Here is a 19199-nt window from a genome sequence, read left to right as displayed (position 1 = left end):
GACTAGTAGCAATTGCTGCTGGACGTTCTACAAGCTATTTTTTCAGCTTCATGGGCTAGCAGTGGCATTTCAAGTGTATGGGTGGAGGAAAGCATGAAGGGCTCTTTTAAAGCATCGCGTTTCTTTTCCTCTTCAACAGTTAGGTTGAAATAGTTTTTTTAAATACTTGAAATTAAATGAAGTTGAAGAAAACAAAAATGCACACCAAGTGAAAGCCATGCTTTGAGAGAGAGACTGCTCAACTGGAAAACTCATGGCAGTGTACATAATAAAATGATTAATACAGTGGTACCTCAGGTTACATACGCTTCAGGTTACACACTCCACTAACCCAGAAATAGTGCTTCAGGTTAAGAACTTTGCTTCAGGATAAGAACAGAAATCGGGCTCTGGTGGTGCGGTGGCAGCAGGAGGCCCCATTAGCTAAAGTGGTGCTTCAGGTTAAGAACAGTTTCAGGTTAAAAACAGACCTCCGGAACGAATTAAGTACTTAACCCGAGGTACCACTGTACGTAAAATCATCAAAGCTGTTCACAAGTATACATAAATTAATTATCATCAAAATATGGATAAAATCAGAAAATCTTTTAAAAACAAACATGGATAACTAATTATATGTCTGGGGAGGTTTCTGAAATACACAAGGAGGTTTTCAGCAGGGATCTAAAACAATATAGTGAAGGTGCCTATATAGGAAGTGTCTGTAAAACAGACATTATTTTAGGTTTTGGGAGGAAGGATACTGTACTTACTTGGAAGAATGTTCTGGTAAAATCTGTTTAGCAGTCTGTATAATTTTCAGTGTGCTGGGAGTGTAAGCTTTCATGTTACAGGGAAATTCTTGTCAGGCATAAGTATTCAAAGCAAGAAGAGTGGCTTATAGCATCTAGATTTAAACATTTTGATACAATTTGAAAGCTTATGACATTAGGTGGTCCAGGAAAAGACCACGTCATTTACACTATGGTTTTGGGGAAACCAGCATGGACACAAAACTTTAGTCTCTAAGAAGTAGATTGTTACAAATCTAGTGTTAAGGATATGACAATCTAAATACTTTGTTTTAAATAATACCTTGGCAACAGATTCAGTTCAAAGAAGCCATATCAATGACCGACTGGCTATGTTATGCCCACACCTCTTAATATTTATGCAGTTGTCCTCATGTTGATGGCTTTGGGGTTTGCTGTTCTGTAGTTGAGTGAGTGAGTGAGTGTGTGTGTGTGTGTGTGTCTGTCTGTCTGTCTGTCTGTCTGTCTGTGTCTGTGTCTTCAAGGGATGAACATACACATGCAGTTCAGAATGGTCTAACTTCTCCAATAGGTTTTTATATGTACAGATTGCCACAGAGAAGAAAGTGTGCTTCAGTATTAAAGTTCTATGTTTAGTATTATAATAAAATTGCCTATCCTTCTAGTTACTATTCTCCCACACATTTGTAATCTCTGTTAAGAGCTGGAAGGGATAATCTGTGAAAGGCCCCTTGCCCTCTTCTTCTTTCTGCACCACCCCTTCTATCTTCCTTAGAGGAGGAACAGAGATCTGAATTTATAAGCTAGCATAGGGCCTCTGAAATTAGGCCAAGGACTGCACGAAATCATATTTAGGGTCACATGAACACCCCCATCTATAGGACTGCTCTAAAAGTTGGCAATATGCTTCTTCCTTTTTGCATAAGATCAGCCCAAGGCAAGTGGCAATAAGATCTAATGAAAACACATCATATGCTGGAAGGCTATAATAGACAGTTATGTACATCTTGTGTGTTACACAGGTCAGGTTAGATATTTAACTGAAAAAAGGTTGCTCACCTTTGCTGTTGATGTCTACTCAGATGTAAGCCTCACTGAGATCTATAGTACTTACTATCGGGGGTGGGGGTTGTGATTTTATCCTGTAGTAGGTTTTTTGTGTGTGTAAATAACTTTAATTTTAAAGAGAAAATACAGTATCAAAACACCATGCTTTTTACATGCACAAAATATTGTTTTGAAAAGAGTACAGAATAAGAAAGGAAATAAAAGAAAGAATTGTTAAAACAGAAAAACCAAAGGGTACTGATAAAAGGCATATTATGCAATTCTTGAAGAGTAAAGCATTCTACATTACCTTTATGTATTGCTTGCTATAAGGGGAAAGGAAAGTGGAGACAGTATCCTGTAGGATTTTATATTTAGTCATTTCAGAAAGTATACATTGTATTTTTAAGCAGCACAAGTTTACCAATACTGTTAAGTGCATATATACACATAGAATGGGGATGCGGGTGGCACTGTGGGTTAAACCACAGAGCCTAGGGCTTGCTGATCAGAAGGTCGGCGGTTCGAATCCCCGCGACAGGGTGAGCTCCCGTTGCTCAGTCCCTGCTCCTGCCAACCTAGCAGTTCGAAAGGACGTCAAGGTGCAAATAGATAAATAGGTACCGCTCCAGCGGGAAGGTAAACGGCATTTCCGTGCGCTGCTCTGGTTCGCCAGAAGCGGCTTAGTCATGCTGGCCACATGACCCGGAAGCTGTACGCCGGCTCCCTCAGCCAATAAAGCGAGATGAGCGCCGCAACCCCAGAGTCGGTCATGACTGGACCTAATGGTCAGGGGTCCCTTTACCTTTACCTTACACATAGAATAAAAGCATACATTAAAATCAATGAAGGTATTTTGTTTTGCCTTGCCATCCAAGCTGCTTTAGGGTCTGTTTAAAAAGCAAATGAGCCTTTTCCCACCACTGCATATATACGTGTATCTTAATGTATTGGCACACACACACACACACACACACACCCCGTTTTATTACACAAACACCTTAGAAAGTGACAAAGGAAACAGGAGAATAGACTTTTATCAAAAAGCTGAGGGAGAATAAATGGCAAAGGTTCTGTGCTCTTTGGCTCACTCTGGCTTAAGTAGTTACATTGAAATTGTCAATTGGAAATGAAATTGGCCACTGTTAAATTTATAGCAGTTTGAGAAACTCACAAGAGGCATGACACTTGACTATTTATCTTCTAACATTTGTACTATATCTTCTAAGAAGCCCATATTTGATGCTTTAGTCTGGCAACAACTCTGTGAAGGTAGACTGATGCAAGGAGGCAATGGTAACTTTCCCTTAAGTCCTCTCCATTGAGCCTTAAAAGCTGAGCAGATTCTCTGAACTAGGTTACCCCGCATCTCAGAACTTAGTTCTGTAATCATTGCACAAATGTCTTCCTTAACTTGTGCTTGTGTATTCTTGGAATACAAATACAGTATTAAGTCAATGAACAAGTGCACATTGTTAATCTGGAGAAAATGTTTTGGCAGTTCATGAAGAAATGTCTTCCTCCTGTCCTAGAATCACAAAGACAGAAGCCACGATAGCTAGATTTGAGTATACAGTCTGTGTTTTCAAATGCATTTTTTCCCCTTTCTTTACTTCCAGGTGGTGTTGGTGCTTCCTTCCAGTGCCAGTTAATCCATCAAGACCACATCTGTACTGATGACAGTGACAAGGTAACTGAATTAAATGAGTTTCCTACAGGTATTAAAAGTGTCAATTTTATGCAATTGAAAGTCTTGTTTAGCTGAAGTTTTATAGCAAAACTGCTTATTTGTCTCAAGAGGATGTTGCTCTTTATTAAAAAGGTGTACTTTTATGTCAGTTGTTTTGATTTTTCTATTGACACCACCCCCATGCGACGATGGGTGATAACTTGTACACAGAGAATTTCTTTTCTTCCTCTCGCAAAGTACAGCTTCTCTCATTTGGTTACTTTTGCCTTGCAAAGTATGAAGGAGTGTTGTGTGTGGGAATTTTCGGTTTCTGTTATAAATATCCCTTTGATTCAGAAAAGGTTTGGGTCTCCTTTCCTTCACTCCCAAAACTCACTTTGGGCCCACCTCAAACACTGAGATCACATGTTTATGTGGTTGCAATGCAGCGTCGTGGGTAAAATGTGATAAGTTGTTTGTGTAAGCTGCTTCCTATTATGTAGATTTTAACTATACTGATGCTACTCTTCAAATATGGCAAATGTGTGGTTAGCATAAACTGTTGATGCGGAGCTCTTTTCAGATTATAAATTAATGCACACTTTTCAGATTATAGGACTAATTTCCTTGGCTTCCTGAGCTTCACAGGAAGGAGAAAACAACTACAAACTATTGAATAAGTCAGTCACAGGAGAAAATTGTATGCCTCTATAAGCTCATTGCAACTTGGAAGCAGTAGAGAGGATAAACTGCATAGGTGTCTCCCTTTCCACACCCCATGCCCTGGACCTAGAATGAGAAGGTTCTCTCACCAGCTCTTCTGGCTACTTCAGGCTATGACAGGTGAAATGGTCTTGTTTTTAGACACCTTGGATTATATGTACAGCAAATTCTGAAGTTGAGAAGCTTCTCACTTAGAGCTGTAAATATTATTCTGTGCGTCTCTTCCACTCAACCTTTCAAGGGAGAGGGGAAATGTACTTGCTTCAGAGCTAAGGACTTTAAGAGGATGTGGTAGCTACCTTCCCCCACTGCTTGCCATTCAAGTTCTTCTGATGGATAGGGAAGGTGACAGTTCTCTCAGGTTGGAGCAGGGGTAGAGGTTCCAAAAGCTATGAAATCACTTCGGGGGGAAATTGAGTACTGTGGGTTCAAGGAATCTCATGACAGAACTGAAAGAGGGTTCAGATCTTAGCTTAGTGATGAATAGGGTGACTTTGCAGGGAGGGATTGCTTTCTCTGCTTTAGTTGCCCAGTTGTAAAATGAGGAAAATAGTGCATAAAGCTGGCTGTGGGGAGAGAGAGATGCATGGAAAGCACACCTGAATAATCACATGCAATATAAGTACTTAAAAGAAATTACTATTTGAGAAGTGATGCTTTTGAGTTTGCACTTTTTGTGCCTTGTTTTTAAATATGCTAATATGCATTATTTCACCTTTTCCTTTTTTAAATTTCATGTTTGGTTTTAAGAGCAGTTGAAGTAGTATTTGTCCTCCATTAGCGATGGTGGCATTTTGTTTTCTTTAGGGAGGGTGTTCTCATATCACATTTTGTGTGGAAACTGGCCACAGTTAGACTAGGTTTTAGAAAGAAGAATGAATAGGAGGTACAAGTCCTGGTCATCTATTTATAAATGCTTTTTCATATCGGTATGGAATTCATTTGTTGTAAACCAGGGTCTAGAATGTAAAACGCATGGCAAAAGAGTTTTGAATAACATCAGTCCTCATATTTCCACTTAAATTTATTGATTTTTCTTTCACTTGTACACTGGTGGTGGCGGTGTGTGTGTGCATAGACATTCACTGCTGATTCCATAGGAAAGATATGTGATTGCACCCACCCATGTGGTTTGATCATGAGATAGTCACCCAGCTGCTAATGGATAAATAGATCTCTTATTGTTAGGAAGACATATAGATATGATCTGAGATCAGCAAAAAGCGAGAGTTAGGCTTTTAATGTGTGGCCTTAGGAGAATATATGTCTGAAGCATCACTGATACTCATCAGAATCTTTTAAGAGTACCACTGATTCTTCAAGACTTTGTGCATGTTTTCTAGCTGAAATCTGCTTGGGCTTTAGGAGCCAGTATATCTGAACTTATCTGCTGTAATAAAAAAAGAGGTTTGAAAAACTGCTGCTTTAAGTGCATCAAGCAAAACAGGTAACAGAAAAACTTCACTTCTGAGTATTGCCTTCAGTTTCTTAGTGTGATCGTGACTTCACATGTAACATTTTTAATGTGCTATTTTAAGCGTTTTCCAGTTTGCAGCTCCCTTCTCACTTATTTTGACTAACCTTTGTTTTAAATCCAGTCATTAGTTATTTTCTATTTTTGGCATCAACAACACAAACTTTCCTGCAGAGTGTTTTCACTGAAAATAGTGTCTAAAGCTGAAGTGTGCCCACCCCCACCCCGCATCTTATCACTCATTCTCTTTGATTTGTGCTTCACTTCCTGGATTCTCCACAGGAAAGTGTGTTTCCTGTTAAAGAGCCGCTTACCTATCAGTTTATTTAATTAGAATTTACCATATTTCAACATCTTGCAGCTCACTAGCAACATCCCTTCAGTCGCCTTACCCATGCGAATTGTTATGTACTGACAGGTATTATGCTAGATAAACTAGAGTTGATTAAAGGCAATGGGTTTAGGGCTGCTCTGGAACACAGGGGGGAAAGATGGTGATGATGATTTTAGACTAGTGGATTTATAAAGTTAGGTGAATTTATTTGAATATATTTCTAGATTTGGAAAGCTCTGCAACATATTCTACAGATCATACAGAGGCAGAGCCTAGAAAGGCACAAATATAACTGCATTTTAAAGGCAATTCAATAACATTAGAATCTGATTTATGCTGCTTTCTTCCTCCCATTACTGTGCTAGATAACTGCTCTGCAGAATGTTCTTATCCCTGTGAAGTAAAACAACAACATACAAATATTCTTTCTTTTTAGTTTTCTTCATTTTTTCCTTATTTTGTGGTGTTTACCAACTTTGCCCTTTAATATTTTAAGTTCTGGTTTTTATAGCCACCTCTTCATCCCTATCCTTTCTATTTCCATGACAACTCTGAAGACCTTCTATTGTGGCACCTTGATTTGAGCGTGCTCCAGTGAGTTTCATTGTTGTACCTTACTCTAATTCTGTGCTTTCACCAAAAAGTTTTTACTTTTTAGTTGATATTTTAGAGCCTCTTATTAGCATGGAACTGATTGAAGGATTATTAATATTGATTTCTTGGTAAAAGGTGCCTAGTTTTAATTATGATATTACTTGGCACCTATTTCTCTCAAGGATAGTTTTGTGGCTCTGTTGTTACTTTATCAAAGTCAACCAAACTGCCCATTTTAATTTGGATTAGTGAGGCCCAGTGCTTCAAGTTAATATAAGTTAATATAAGTATTGTTTGGAACTTTCCCCTGATATTTAGGAGGAAAACAGCACTATCTGGAAATTGAAATGTGTCACTGCCTAAATATTTTCCACACTTAAAATACTTTACTTTGATTCAGGAAGGAGCACAGTCAGTATGATTTAAGAAATCCTATAATCTAGCTTCCAGTAGTGATAGTTTTTTCTTTTCTTGCATTCTTCTGGTGTATGATTCCTAAACTACAGGATAGGTTGAAGAAGAAATTTTCTAAAATGGATTTTGTGTTTTTGTTAATGTACCCCCTTCAAAGCTTGCAAAGGGAGGGGAGACTGCTTGGGGGTCTATGACAAAAGGCTTGGGAAATGAGCATCTCTCCTAACAACTGTAGCTTCCTGCACTGTGTATATTCACTTGACTTAAGAGTTCTGACATTTCAGCACAGTACAGAACTGAACTATTATTGCTCCATAAAATAACTTGGAACCTGTAAATGAAAATACTGGTGTGCGTATCTTTTTAAAACTACGGTAAATGACATTTCTGTGCCAGAGAGGCATGTTTCATTGCTTTCTAAAAGGCAAGGAAGTTGCAAAAATGCTGTTTAGTAATGTTCCCCGGAGGTAAGACCAGATAGGAAATAATTTTATAGGGCTAGTGAAACTGCATTTTGTGTATTTTTTTACATCAGGCAGAAGTAAGTGTATATCGCATACAAAAAAGAAATGTTGTCAGTGGTTGCATTATTCTGCTGTAACGCACATACACTATATTTTATTTTAAAACATTTCTCAGCTGCTGCTTTGAAGCTTAAGGTGGTTTACACAATTAAAACAAAAATGAAAATACAGAATAGACAGCAACTGGGGGGGCAGGGGGGAGAGCAAGCCAAAAGCCAAACAGAATAGATGTGCTTTACAACCCTTCTTAAAGGCTAATATGGAGTGGGAGCTACACCTCTTTGGGAGAGATCATGCCCATAGCATTGGGGAAAATGTATATTGATTGCTTCTAGCTGCAACAGTTTGCACTTCATGTGCAGAAGGAAGACAAAGCAGGGACTGATTAAATGACTGAAGATGGCATGGAGAGCTATCTAAACACAGAATCCAGATCAGACAAAATCAGTGTGCCTTTAAATCATTTAGTTCACAAAATGTTTTCCAGGAAACCCTGTGATTCTTTAGAAGCTCCTAAATGAGATCAGAAATGATGAGGTGACTTAGGAGATCATTTGCCTGCCCACCATCAGTCGTGTGTGTGTGTGTGTGTGTGTGTGTGTGTGTGTGTGTGTGTTATATGCCATGCACTCAGTTGATCTTTGGTGATGCTGAGGCCTGAAAGATATGTCAGCTGAGCATGCAACCTAGAACATGCCTTAGCGGGAAACTCATTGTGTAGCGTAGACTCTGAAAGTAAAGCATTGAAAAACCACAGGCACAACTTTACAGCTGAAAAATTATACAAAAAACTCCTCCTCGACATTCTTCAGTGTTCCCCGGCCCCAATGTATATTATCATCTTTTTATGTTTTTCCTTTTCTCTCAAACTGCTTCTTGCTACATTCCTTTTAGAGCTAATTATTATTTTGGTCCTGTTAGACTGAAGCAGAAAGCAGGCTTTTAAAAAAGAAAGGCCTCCCTTTCTTTAGGCAGTGTTTTGTAACTGGCTACATAATTTGTTTGGGGCTGTTCTCTTGGAAGAAGGTATTGCTTTGCTTTACCTCAGGATATGTACTCAGCAGATGCAGAGAAGAGGAAATGACAACAATATTTATTATTGGCATCTCTTATTTGCTTGCTGTCTATGAAATGTGAGAGAGACTTTTAAAAAAAAGGTTCAGGAGAAAAATAATGTTTTCAAATTGTTTATGATTATATAGAGCATTTCCTAATTAAGTCTTTTTTTCTGTCTGCTGCATTTTCATTACTGAAGTTAGCCAAATTCAGCAGCACCCCAGCAAGACATACCTTGAGGTGTACACGTGTGGAAGAGTGATAAGGTCTTTTTAATTTCTTTATAATGGTGTAGCATCAGAAACAGGGCAAATGTGAGTGTTTGATGCTCCTCATGTGAATGTCATAGGCACTGATCAACAGGTGCCTGTAATAATAGTGCAGTCGTAGTAAAATACCTTTGTCACAGATTTGTACTTGATAGGGCAAGTACTACAAATTTACCAATGAAACTGCTTTCTGAGATGGCGTAATGTGTGCATGCACATATGTGCCTGCCTATCTGGTAATCATCCACATCTGGAATAATCCTAAATCTTTCTGAATGAATTATGAAAAACTACCAGTGGAATACCCCCTCCGCCCATGCACTAGGTTGGTGTTTAATCAAAGGGAGAACTTCCCTGGCTTTTTCACACCACTGCCACAGTGCAGCAATGTCTGATCTTCTTGACTTCTGGTCTTTCCCAGTCTATGCTATCCACTACAACTTATTTCCACCTGAACTAATATAGCTGTTTGTGGTTCCCATGGTGACTGGCAGTTGCATTAGATAATGCCATGTTCTGTTGCAGCTGCCAACAAAAGCCAGGCTCCTATCCTGGTATTTTTGGCTTGCTCTCTGCTCTAGTGCTGGCTGCTATTATGAGGTATGCTTTGTGCCACATGTTTCAGCAGTTACATAAAACGTCCCAATTTTTTTTTAGGCGTATTAAAATTGCTACTGTAATTTTTGACTACTTGTGTACCAGGTTTTCTCTTGTGGAATTACGGCAACAATTTTGATGTCCCTTTGACTTGAGTGAGTTGGTGGGGCAAAGAAGTATTTGTGTGTTTGTACATTTTCAATGCACAATCTTCTATGGTTCATGGCTGGTAGAAGAGGTGGCCTCTCTTTTGGCAGGGAGGTGTTTCTGACAACTGCAAGCGCTCCACTGCCATGGAGGCTTTGCCCAGGCAGGTGGAAGCCTACTGATGGCAATAGGAAGTGTGGGCAGGCAACCAAAAGCGTACCTAGACTCCTTTGCATCCTTGGCACAGAGCTGTATTGGCACCTCTGAAGCCAGAAGAGACCATGGACAAGAAACTAAAAAAGAAAGGTTGTTTTTTGTCTATTGCACTCCACCAGTGACTTCCTCTGTGGGCATTGGGGTTGGCTCCACACTGCTCCGCCTCCCTCTCCTCCTCCATTGGTCTGTCTGCCTTCCTGCCTTCCTTTGGCGGCCCATGCCAGCAGCCACATTCCTATGCTGAGGTGCCTGGAGGAGCCTGTGACCCTTGCTTGGCCACTCAGAGAAGCAGAGGAGTGGCCCCAGAACACATAGATGGGTGGAGTCCTAGCCACTCCGAGCCAGAATAGAAAGGCACAATTTATGTGCCTGCCTGGGCCCTTAGTGGGGGCCAACCTAACCAATCACTACGTATGCTCCTGCCAAAGCCCCATGGATCCATGAAGCTGGAAAAGAAAGAGAAAGAAAGAAAGAAAGAAAGAAAGAAAGAAAGAAAGAAAGATCAGAGCAACCACCACCCACCATTTTTTGCCCTCACTGGTGTGAGCCAGAAGGGCTTGGGATGTTGTGGTGGATCTGCTACTCTGCCTCTCCCCAGTCCCAATTACGGTTGTTATCAAAACATATAATTTCAAAACTCTGTGGTCTTAGTTAAAGATACAATATATGTATGAGTCTTGGTTTGTTTTTTGGAGCAATGTTGAACAAATCTGTTATTTTATAATGTTTGAGTGTTCAGTCTTTTGACCTATGCTATATCTATATACATTTTCATTCTATTAAAATCAAGTGAAACATCCAAGTCAAATTGGGCAACTTGCTTTAAAAAAATCTATCCCCTTTCAACTCCCCCATTGTGTGGTGGTGTTGTTGTTTGCACTTCACTGCTTTCAATCTGTCATCAGCCTTGTATCCTCATGAGTTTTGTATTGGTGCCTCTCTTGGAGGGGGCAGCCACAGCCACCACTACTTATTTGCATAAAATAATGTCACTGTGAAAATTGCTGATTAAAAATTGCTGATTAATTAGCCTTGAGGTTGAGCTTTAAAAATGCAGCTGGGAAGCAAATACAGCAGCCAAAGTACTTCGAAAAATAGACAGACATACTATTGTCAGCCAAAGTGATTGGTTGAGCCTAGCTCAGTGGAAGAAAGTATTGCAGGAAGGGAAATGGAAAAGTATATTTCTCTTCTCTTCAGTCTGACTCCTTTTTTTTATATAAGACCCTGCATGAATTTTGCCTCCCAAACTCTTCCCCCCCCCCCCCAGCTCACATGGGACCAGCGCAGATAGTTGGGTCTGGTGTATTGTATATTTTGATTTTAGCCGTCCTAGCCGGGGAGGGTGGGGTATAAATAATTTTTTAAAAAATTATTCTCCTGTGATTTTACTAGTACCCTCATTTTTTTAGTCAAATGTGACTGTGTTGAATTATTATTTTTTCAATTGGCCATTTATATGTACATTTAATTTAATACCACAATGGTAATGGCTCCCAGTTGGTTTGACAGCACCAACTATCTTACACCAGGTCTTGGGCACCACTCAAGCTGAAATCCAAGTTGTCGCCTCTCAGGTCGGTACCAGGACTGCTGTTCTAGGGCTTAGTCACTTAAGATATCTAGAAATTTTTATCTCTTAGTGTTGGAACACATATGTTGCCAGTCCATGTGAAGCTAGTTAAAGGCTCCCATTACTACAACATTTCCTCTTTTGGATGCTTCATTGATTTCAGCTTTCATCTCAAAATCTCTGAGCATTTTGATCAGGAGGATAGCATGTTCACATTAATAATTTTTTGGGACCTGATATCACTACCCACAACGCCGGCTCCCTCGGCCTATAGAGCAAGATGAGAGCCGCAACCCCAGAGTCGTCCGCAACTGGACCTAACGGTCAGGGGTACCTTTAGCTTTTATCACTACCCACAACAATTTTATGGAAGAATCTTCCCCTTTTAGAATTTCTGGCTTACTAGCCTTAGTGTCCTTTCTGACATACAGAGCAACAGCACCTCCAGTGAGTCCTTTCTGCAGAGTTCTCTCCATTCTACCAGATTTCTGTTATGCCCATTATATTAATGTTGTCCTATAAGACCAGATACTCCCATTTACCTATCATGGCTCTGTTGGTTCTTGGGTTCACAGAAGAAAGCCAGTCTATGATCATGTAACACCACCCCCTTCCCCCCATACCCTATTTATAATAGGTTAGAACTCATAAAAGAATCAACAATAGGATCTAATTTTAAAGAGTAAAATACTTTTAAATGTGACTGTTGTTTTTTCCCCCAATCTATGGTTCTTAGAGTGGTTATTGTTTTGTAGAGTGAACCTTAAAACTTGGTGGAATCGCTATTGGCCGTACAGTATTACCCTAGTGTCTTTCTGATGCACTTACCCAACAAGGGAAAGTGTCTCTTTCAAAATAACTTTTTGAAAGGAAAAAAAATCGCTTTGAGAATCTTTGCCTCTCAAAATATGGTGCTAGGCTTAGCAACAGTTGCTAATCTAGGTCCACCCAATGAGGAAATAAATTCTGAAATTGGCCTGCCACATCTTGATAGTAATTACTGTACTATGAAAGCAGATGGGTTTTTTTGCCTTCCCATTAAGACAGTTTGCCCTATGTTTATTTAATCGGTTGCCTAATCAGATTGGTAGGATGTTCTGGTGTTTTGAAGCATGAGGCAGGTTTTGGGGGGCTAAACAGAGCTGGGGGTTTGCTCTCTTGAATTCTGAATTTATCATTTTAAGCAGCTCTCATTGTCGCACTGTCAATGTCTCTCTTTCTCTTCCCCCCTCCTTTCATGTTTACTGTAAAGACTGAGAATTACTGTGTACTGCACTATAGCCTTTTTAAAATTCGGTTTTTGAGACTTAAGGCAGAGTTTAGTGCTCCCTCCGCTTAGATTTCAACCCTCGCCTCTTAAGGCAAAAGGTTCATGTTTCCAGTCAGCCGCCTCCTGCCTGCTCAGAAAACAGCCCACGAAGGAAGCAGAGCAGCTGTTAACTCAAAGCTACATTGCTGGCAAATAGAAGGGGAAGAAATGGAGGCAGTGAGATATTTTACTTTCTTGGGCTCCATGATCACCGCAGATGGTGACAGCAGCCACGAAATTAAAAGACACCTGCTTCTTGGGAGAAAAGCAATGAGAAACCTAGACAGAATCTTAAAAAGCAGAGACATCACCTTGCCAACAAAGGTCCGTATAGTAAAAGCTAAGGTTTTCCCAGTAGTGATGTATGGAAGTGAGAGCTGGACCATAAAGAAGGCTGATTGCTGAAGAATGGATGCTTTTGAATTCTGGTGCTGGAGGAGACTCTTGAGAGTCCCATGGACGGCAAGAAGATCAAATCTATCCATTCTTAAGGAAATCAGCCCTGAGTGCTCACTGGAAGGACAGATCCTGAAGCTGAGGCTCCAAGACTTTGGCCACCTCATGAGAAGAGAAGACTCCCTGGAAAAGACCCTGATGTTGAGAAAGATGGAGGGCACAAGGACAAGGGGACGACAGAGGACGAGATGGCTGGACAGTGTTCTCGAACCTACAAACTTGAGTTTGACCAAACTGCGGGAGGCAGTGGAAGACAGGAGTGCCTGGCGTGCTCTGGTCCAGGGGGTCACGAAGAGTCGGACACGACTAAACGACAACAACAACAGACTGCTGTCGACGTTGGAGGCTCCATCTGGAAGAAGGGGAACTGCTGTACTCGCAGCCCAAGCAGAAAGTGGGCCTAGCAGGGAACTGCTGCGAGGAAGCGGCAGCTACAAATTGAAACTAAAAAGCGGCCTCGGCTCCGCCTCCCTTAAAGGAAAGCTCCGATACAGGAAGGGCTGTTCTGTAACCACGTGCGCAGGCGCCGCAAAAATCCCAACTTGTTTTTTTTTTTATTTACATACAGCGCGTGCGTGTCGTCGCTGCCTGCGTCATCGCGTTGACGTAAAGCAGACCTACCCTGTGCGGTGGTCTCCGCGTAACTGAGCTAAAACAAAGGAAGACGCGGGCGGGCGGGCGGGGGAGGGGGGGAGAGAGAGGGGGGGGGAAAAGGAGGCGGAGCCCGAGGGCTCGCGGGCGGGCTGGGCAGCTTGGCAACCGCGATTGGTAAGCCGGGAAGTCAATTCAGGTGACGTCACTGCATCCCTGCTGGCCGAATGGTAGGTGGAGGGGTTCCAGAGGGAGGGGGCGGGGCTGGAGCATCATGGAGCGCGGCGGCGGCGGAGGTGGCGGCGGCGGCGGGAGGAGGGGACGGCTCCGGGAGTGCTGGCGGCGGCGGCGGCGGCGGCCGGGTCCTCCCTGCTTGTGATGGGCGGATGGAGTCCCGCTGATTATCCCGGAAGCCATTGCAGGGGGCGGAGGAGGAGGAGGAGGAGGTGGTGCTGGTGTGGAGGGGAGCCCGGGCCTGCTGCTGCCCGCGGTGCCCGCCGCCCCCGCCGCCGCCCCCAGCCCGGAGGAGTTTCCTGCTGGCTCCACTCAGGTACCTGTGCCTGCGTGGGGAGAGCGCGGAATCTGGGATCGGTTTATCTCTCTCCCCTTCCGCCTCCATGCCATCAGGCTCTGCCCTCCCCGTCTTACAGATAGCGGGTTTTCTCTCAAGGCTGATCCGGGAAGGGGATGATACGCACTTTTCCGAAACGATCCCGGCCGGGGGGAGCTGTCTGCCTGACGCTGCTAACCTCTGAGGGGCCTTTCCCGACGGGTGGGCGGCTGACACGTCTCCAGTTTTGGCCGGGGGGGGGCGGTGTCCCGATAGGTAAATCAGCAAAAGGAAGGAACAGCAGAAATGGATCCAAAATCGCACTATGAATAAAGGGCGGCAGGAGCCACTGAAAGCAGTGGCCCCAAATGGCTGTGGGGAGCGGTGTGTGCTTGCTTTGATTTCCCCACCACCACCACTTTCCCGAGTGGAAAACGAGTCTTGCCCCCATGTGTCTCCTACCCAACTATCAACAACCCTCTATTGTGCATTGTTAAGTGTTTGCAGAGGGCATATTGATTTTTAAATGAAACACCCTATCCATTTGCCTTTGTTTTAATTTATATATTATTTAAAATGTAAATGAGCAGAGTGTTTTATAGGGCAATTTAATCAGCACACCCCCTTCCTTGCCCTATGGAACTTGTCATCTGCTCAAGCAGGGGAGGACTAGGCAAGGAAAACTGCACTGTTGTAGGTGACTTCTGAGGGAGAAGTGAATGGCTTCTGAGTGCTTAGAAGTTAACCGAGTCATCTTTCTTTCTTTTTTTGGAACAGATTTCCTATAAATTGACCAAATATAGATAATCGTGTTACTAAAAGAGTTTGTACAAAGGAGTATGGCAAACTAAGCCACAGTGGCCACATATGGGGTAGTGTAGTAAATCATTAGAATCAGTATTTGCTAGTGCTGAACGATGCTTATAATATAGCTGCAAAACATTTTTCCTAGTATTGTGTCACAAGAGATTTTGTTAGTGCTTTAGGGATATCCTTTTATATAAATGGGTTTATTCTAGTTACTGTTATATCCTCCATTCTTTACTCCACCTCCCCAAAGTTGTTGCTGCTATTTTCAAGTGCTTTGAGAATAAACATGTAAAGAATTCAGTGTGGTGAGATGTTTTTTTGTGAAGAACTTGGGATTAATGCACCCTTCACATTTGTTAACTTGTTCTAACTTTTTTAGTAGCAGTTTTAGTCCAGGTACAAAAAAGCATTTATATGTTGTTCTTCTGAAATAGGTGGAGTGGACAGAGAAAACATTGGAAGGGAGAGGAAAAAGTGTTCAGTGAAGAATGAAAAGAAAGGTTGGTGTGACAGCAGTGTAAGGAATTGTATGACAGTGTCTACATGGATTATTGAAAAGCTATACAATTTCTTTAATTGCATACTTAGCAGTTTTCCTGAAGACACATTGCATACTTGTGTAAAATTAGTCCACTTGCTTCCATAGTTGTGCATGATTAGTGTAGATAGTACTTGTAGGGCAGATCTGGGGGTTTACATTTTGGTAAACAGGAGTGTTTGCCATTCTTTCAAGAATGGTGTCAATGTGAGTTGTGCCGTTTCTCTTACATCGTATGGTTAAAAATATATTTCAAAATTACCTTTGTTGGGAGAGAGGCGGGAGGACTATGGCCCTGTTAATTCTCCTTGATATCTCAGTTGCTTTCAATACTTTTGAGCGTGGCATTCTTTTGGAGTGGTTGTCCAAATTAAGAGTGGGCAGCACCACTCTTTGTTGTTCCATTTCTGCTTGGATGGTCATTCTCCAAAAGTGGTGCTTGGGGAATATTTTTTGGCCCCATGGAGCCTTCAGTGTGGGGTTCTGCAGTGTTTGATTTTACTCCTATTCTGTTCAACATATACATGAAACTGCTGAGTGAGGATCATCTGGACTTTGGGGAGTGCATTGTCAGCAATGTGCTGATGACACGCAACTCTCCCTTTTCTTTTGCATGCGCAGGTGTGGCAGTGGATGTGCTAGGTTGATACCTTGCCTCAGTAAAGGGTGGGATGAGAGCCAATAATCTGAAGCTTAACCCAGACACATCTGAGGCCCTGTTAGTGCGTGGTTCCCTAGACTGGATGGGTGGGGTGTGGCATAATCTGGATGGCATTGCGTGCTCTCTGAAGGAGGAGCAGGTACCTAGCTTGGAGGTACTTTTGGATCAGTTACTGTCGCTTGAGACTGAAGTGCTTTCAGTGATGTGGAATGCCTTTCATAAGCTTGTTTGATGGCCCAAGTGAACGCTCATCTGGACAGGGACAGCCTAACTTCTGTTGTCTACACTCTGGTAACTTCAAGTTTAGACTATTGCAATGTGTTACATATATACACTAAGTCTATACACTTACATATACTTTACCTTTTACCTATACTTTACCTATACCTTTTTTTCTTTTTTCTTTTTCTCTTTTTTTTTTTCTTTTCCTTCTCCTGCGATGAGGCTACATTTTAATATTTTAATGTTCCATTATTTTAATGTTGTATTTTATTTTTGTTTTTAAGTTTGTAATCATTCATCTTGTTTTAATTATTGCTTGTAAGCCGCTCTGAGCCCGGCCTTGGCTGGGGAGGGCGGGGTATAAATAAATTATTATTATTATTATTATTATTATTATTATACACTAGGTCACTCTTTGAAGTATATTGTGGGCCATTGTGAGAAAAATGGTTGCTTTTCTGTTCTATAAGCATTGCTTTATTGTTTAAAATGCATACATGCAAGTCCTTGCACCTGGAAAGAAATTCTAAATGAGTAGAACTAAAAGTGTACACTAAATATGTGTACAGAAATATATATTTGTGAGGAAGAGAGGTTATTTGAGAGGCATAATAACTTTAGATATCCAGAACACTCTTTAAAAGCTTATGAACTGCCGAACCTATAAAAAAGCATGTGTTGTATCCGGTGGTTCACCGTCCCCTCTGCGGTCTTCCCATCCCGTCCCCCTCTGTCTGGAGCCTCATGCAAGACATGCCTGTGCAAATTTGACCAATTCCTCCCCGCCCCCTTCATGATGGAGCCCATTCTGTTCAGAGGAATCCTCAGAGAAGGAGGGGAGAGAAAGATTGGTTCTGTGAGGAGTCTTCCATTCACACAATTGTTGGATACAACCCCATGTAATTAAGAACATGTTGGGATTTGAACTAAAACATTCTTTTTTCTGTACTCCAACAAATATTTTTTCCCATTCATTTTTAAACTACCACTACTTGTTTGGGGTATCTTTATCTGTGAAAAAACTTAATTCAAAACAACCTGGCACCCATGTCAGATCTGTGCAATTCACATATATCCTGATAACTGCCTGTCCTATATACATCTGAAGACCTGGAAACTGGTTATTTGAAGAGTTTGACTCCTATTGTATTTATCCAATATTATAACAGAATAAAAGGCTGTATTCAGTGAAGTCCTGTGGGTGTAAGAACTTCCTCTCTCTTTTCTTTGTGTGGCCTTGCACATGCTGTCAAATCTGTTCTGGGGGTTCCCCAACCCTCCAGAGCAGGGTGGTTGTTTTTTGGAGGGCAAACAAGGAGATGGCGAGGAGGTACTGTGTTGCAGGCACTGTGTTGGATTATATTTTTCAGTCAATTTGAGTTGTACAGATTGACGAACTACAGTAAATTATTGGAGGGACGTTTTCTTGCACTGTTTTGAAAACAAAAACTGTATCTCCTCAAATGTTTTTATTTTCTCACGCTTCCCAATCACAACTTTTTCATAAACAAGTAAAATACGTTAGATATGCCAGAATGATATATATCTATAGACTGGTTGAGTAACACATAACCTTTAAGCTATGAGAGAACTCCTAGGTGGCCAACTTTAATTGCATTTAGACAAGCCCCAGCCAGAGGAAAACATAAAATTGAATGTGTAAATTAGAGTGATCATACCATTCTGTTGCTGAAGCTTAAGACATCTTGCCAGAAAGATCTAACCAATGATCAATACCATAATATGTGAGCTTTTCTAGTGCCATATCTCCTGTATTTCTAAGATGAAATCACTTTAGGGAAGAAACTGACTGGTGCCTAATGTGTTTTGTAGCAGCCTTAATCTGATATCTAAAGTTGACAGTTTATTCAAAGTTTGATTTAAAAATAAATAGATAAAAAAATAGATAAAAAAATATTTAAATTGCTAAGAAAAATCAATTTTCTAGTGATTTGCTATTTCCTGAACAAGGTTGCTATAAGTACTGGTTTGCAGCTAAATCGAGTTCCAAAAACAACGTAGAAGTATAATCCAAAATCTTTTGAACATATAGTCCATGTACCTTTGAAGAGTTACCTTATTTGACACATTTTGAAGTCATACAAGGACACTACACAGGATGCCTTACTGTAATATTTCAAATAGGATTGCCACGTAAGGAGGATCTAAGACAGTACGAGCATCTGGACCAAAAATAATTCTTAAACAAATGCTGCAGCTGCATATATTGTCACAAGTATTCTGGCTCTAAGGATTGCTGTTGCTAATAAAGTTGGAAGAATGTCCTTGTGGCCCACTAAATCGTAGCATATAACCAAGGTGGTTCTGTTTTATGGTTTCCCCTCACATAGGAAATCTGAATTAGACCAGTTGGGGGGCAGGAATAGATATGGAACAATTGCTTATGTTACTGATTTAAAAGTATTTAATGATGAAATGTTTGGGCTACATGGGGCTGCCTTTTTAAAGGTAGTCTGGAAACCGATTGGTTCCTACATACAATCACCAGTTGCTAGTAGGGGCAAGGAGGTTTGATGTATATTATAAAAAATTCTGCATCAGTTACATTGGTTGCCACTATGTTTCCAAACGCAGGTGGCGCTGTGGGTTAAAGCCTCAGCGCCTAGGGCTTGCCGATCGAAAGGTCGGCGGTTCGAATCCCTGCGGCGGGGT

The 19199-nt window shown here is 41.3% G+C and overlaps 1 protein-coding gene across 3 annotated transcripts in view; it reads left to right on the top strand.

Moving 5' to 3' along the window:
- Positions 1-19199, top strand: part of RNF38 (ring finger protein 38) — a 79944-nt gene that overhangs the window by 41426 nt on the left and 19319 nt on the right. Inside the window, exon 2 of one of the 3 annotated variants that reach the window (XM_079959410.1) lies at positions 3419-3489. In XM_079959410.1, coding sequence (XP_079815536.1) covers positions 3419-3489 — 71 coding nt within the window. Of the gene's footprint in view, positions 1-3418; positions 3490-13957; positions 13976-15544; positions 15606-19199 lie in introns of those variants that run through there. The other 2 variants (XM_079959412.1, XM_079959411.1) reach the window with 2 other exon arrangements.

The sequence above is a fragment of the Podarcis cretensis genome (assembly GCF_951804945.1).
Source record: "Podarcis cretensis genome assembly, chromosome: 17".
In the NCBI taxonomy this organism is placed as follows: Eukaryota; Metazoa; Chordata; class Lepidosauria; order Squamata; family Lacertidae; genus Podarcis; species Podarcis cretensis.
Note: the sequence above shows the minus strand (reverse complement) of the source record. Positions and strands in the feature narration are given on the sequence as shown.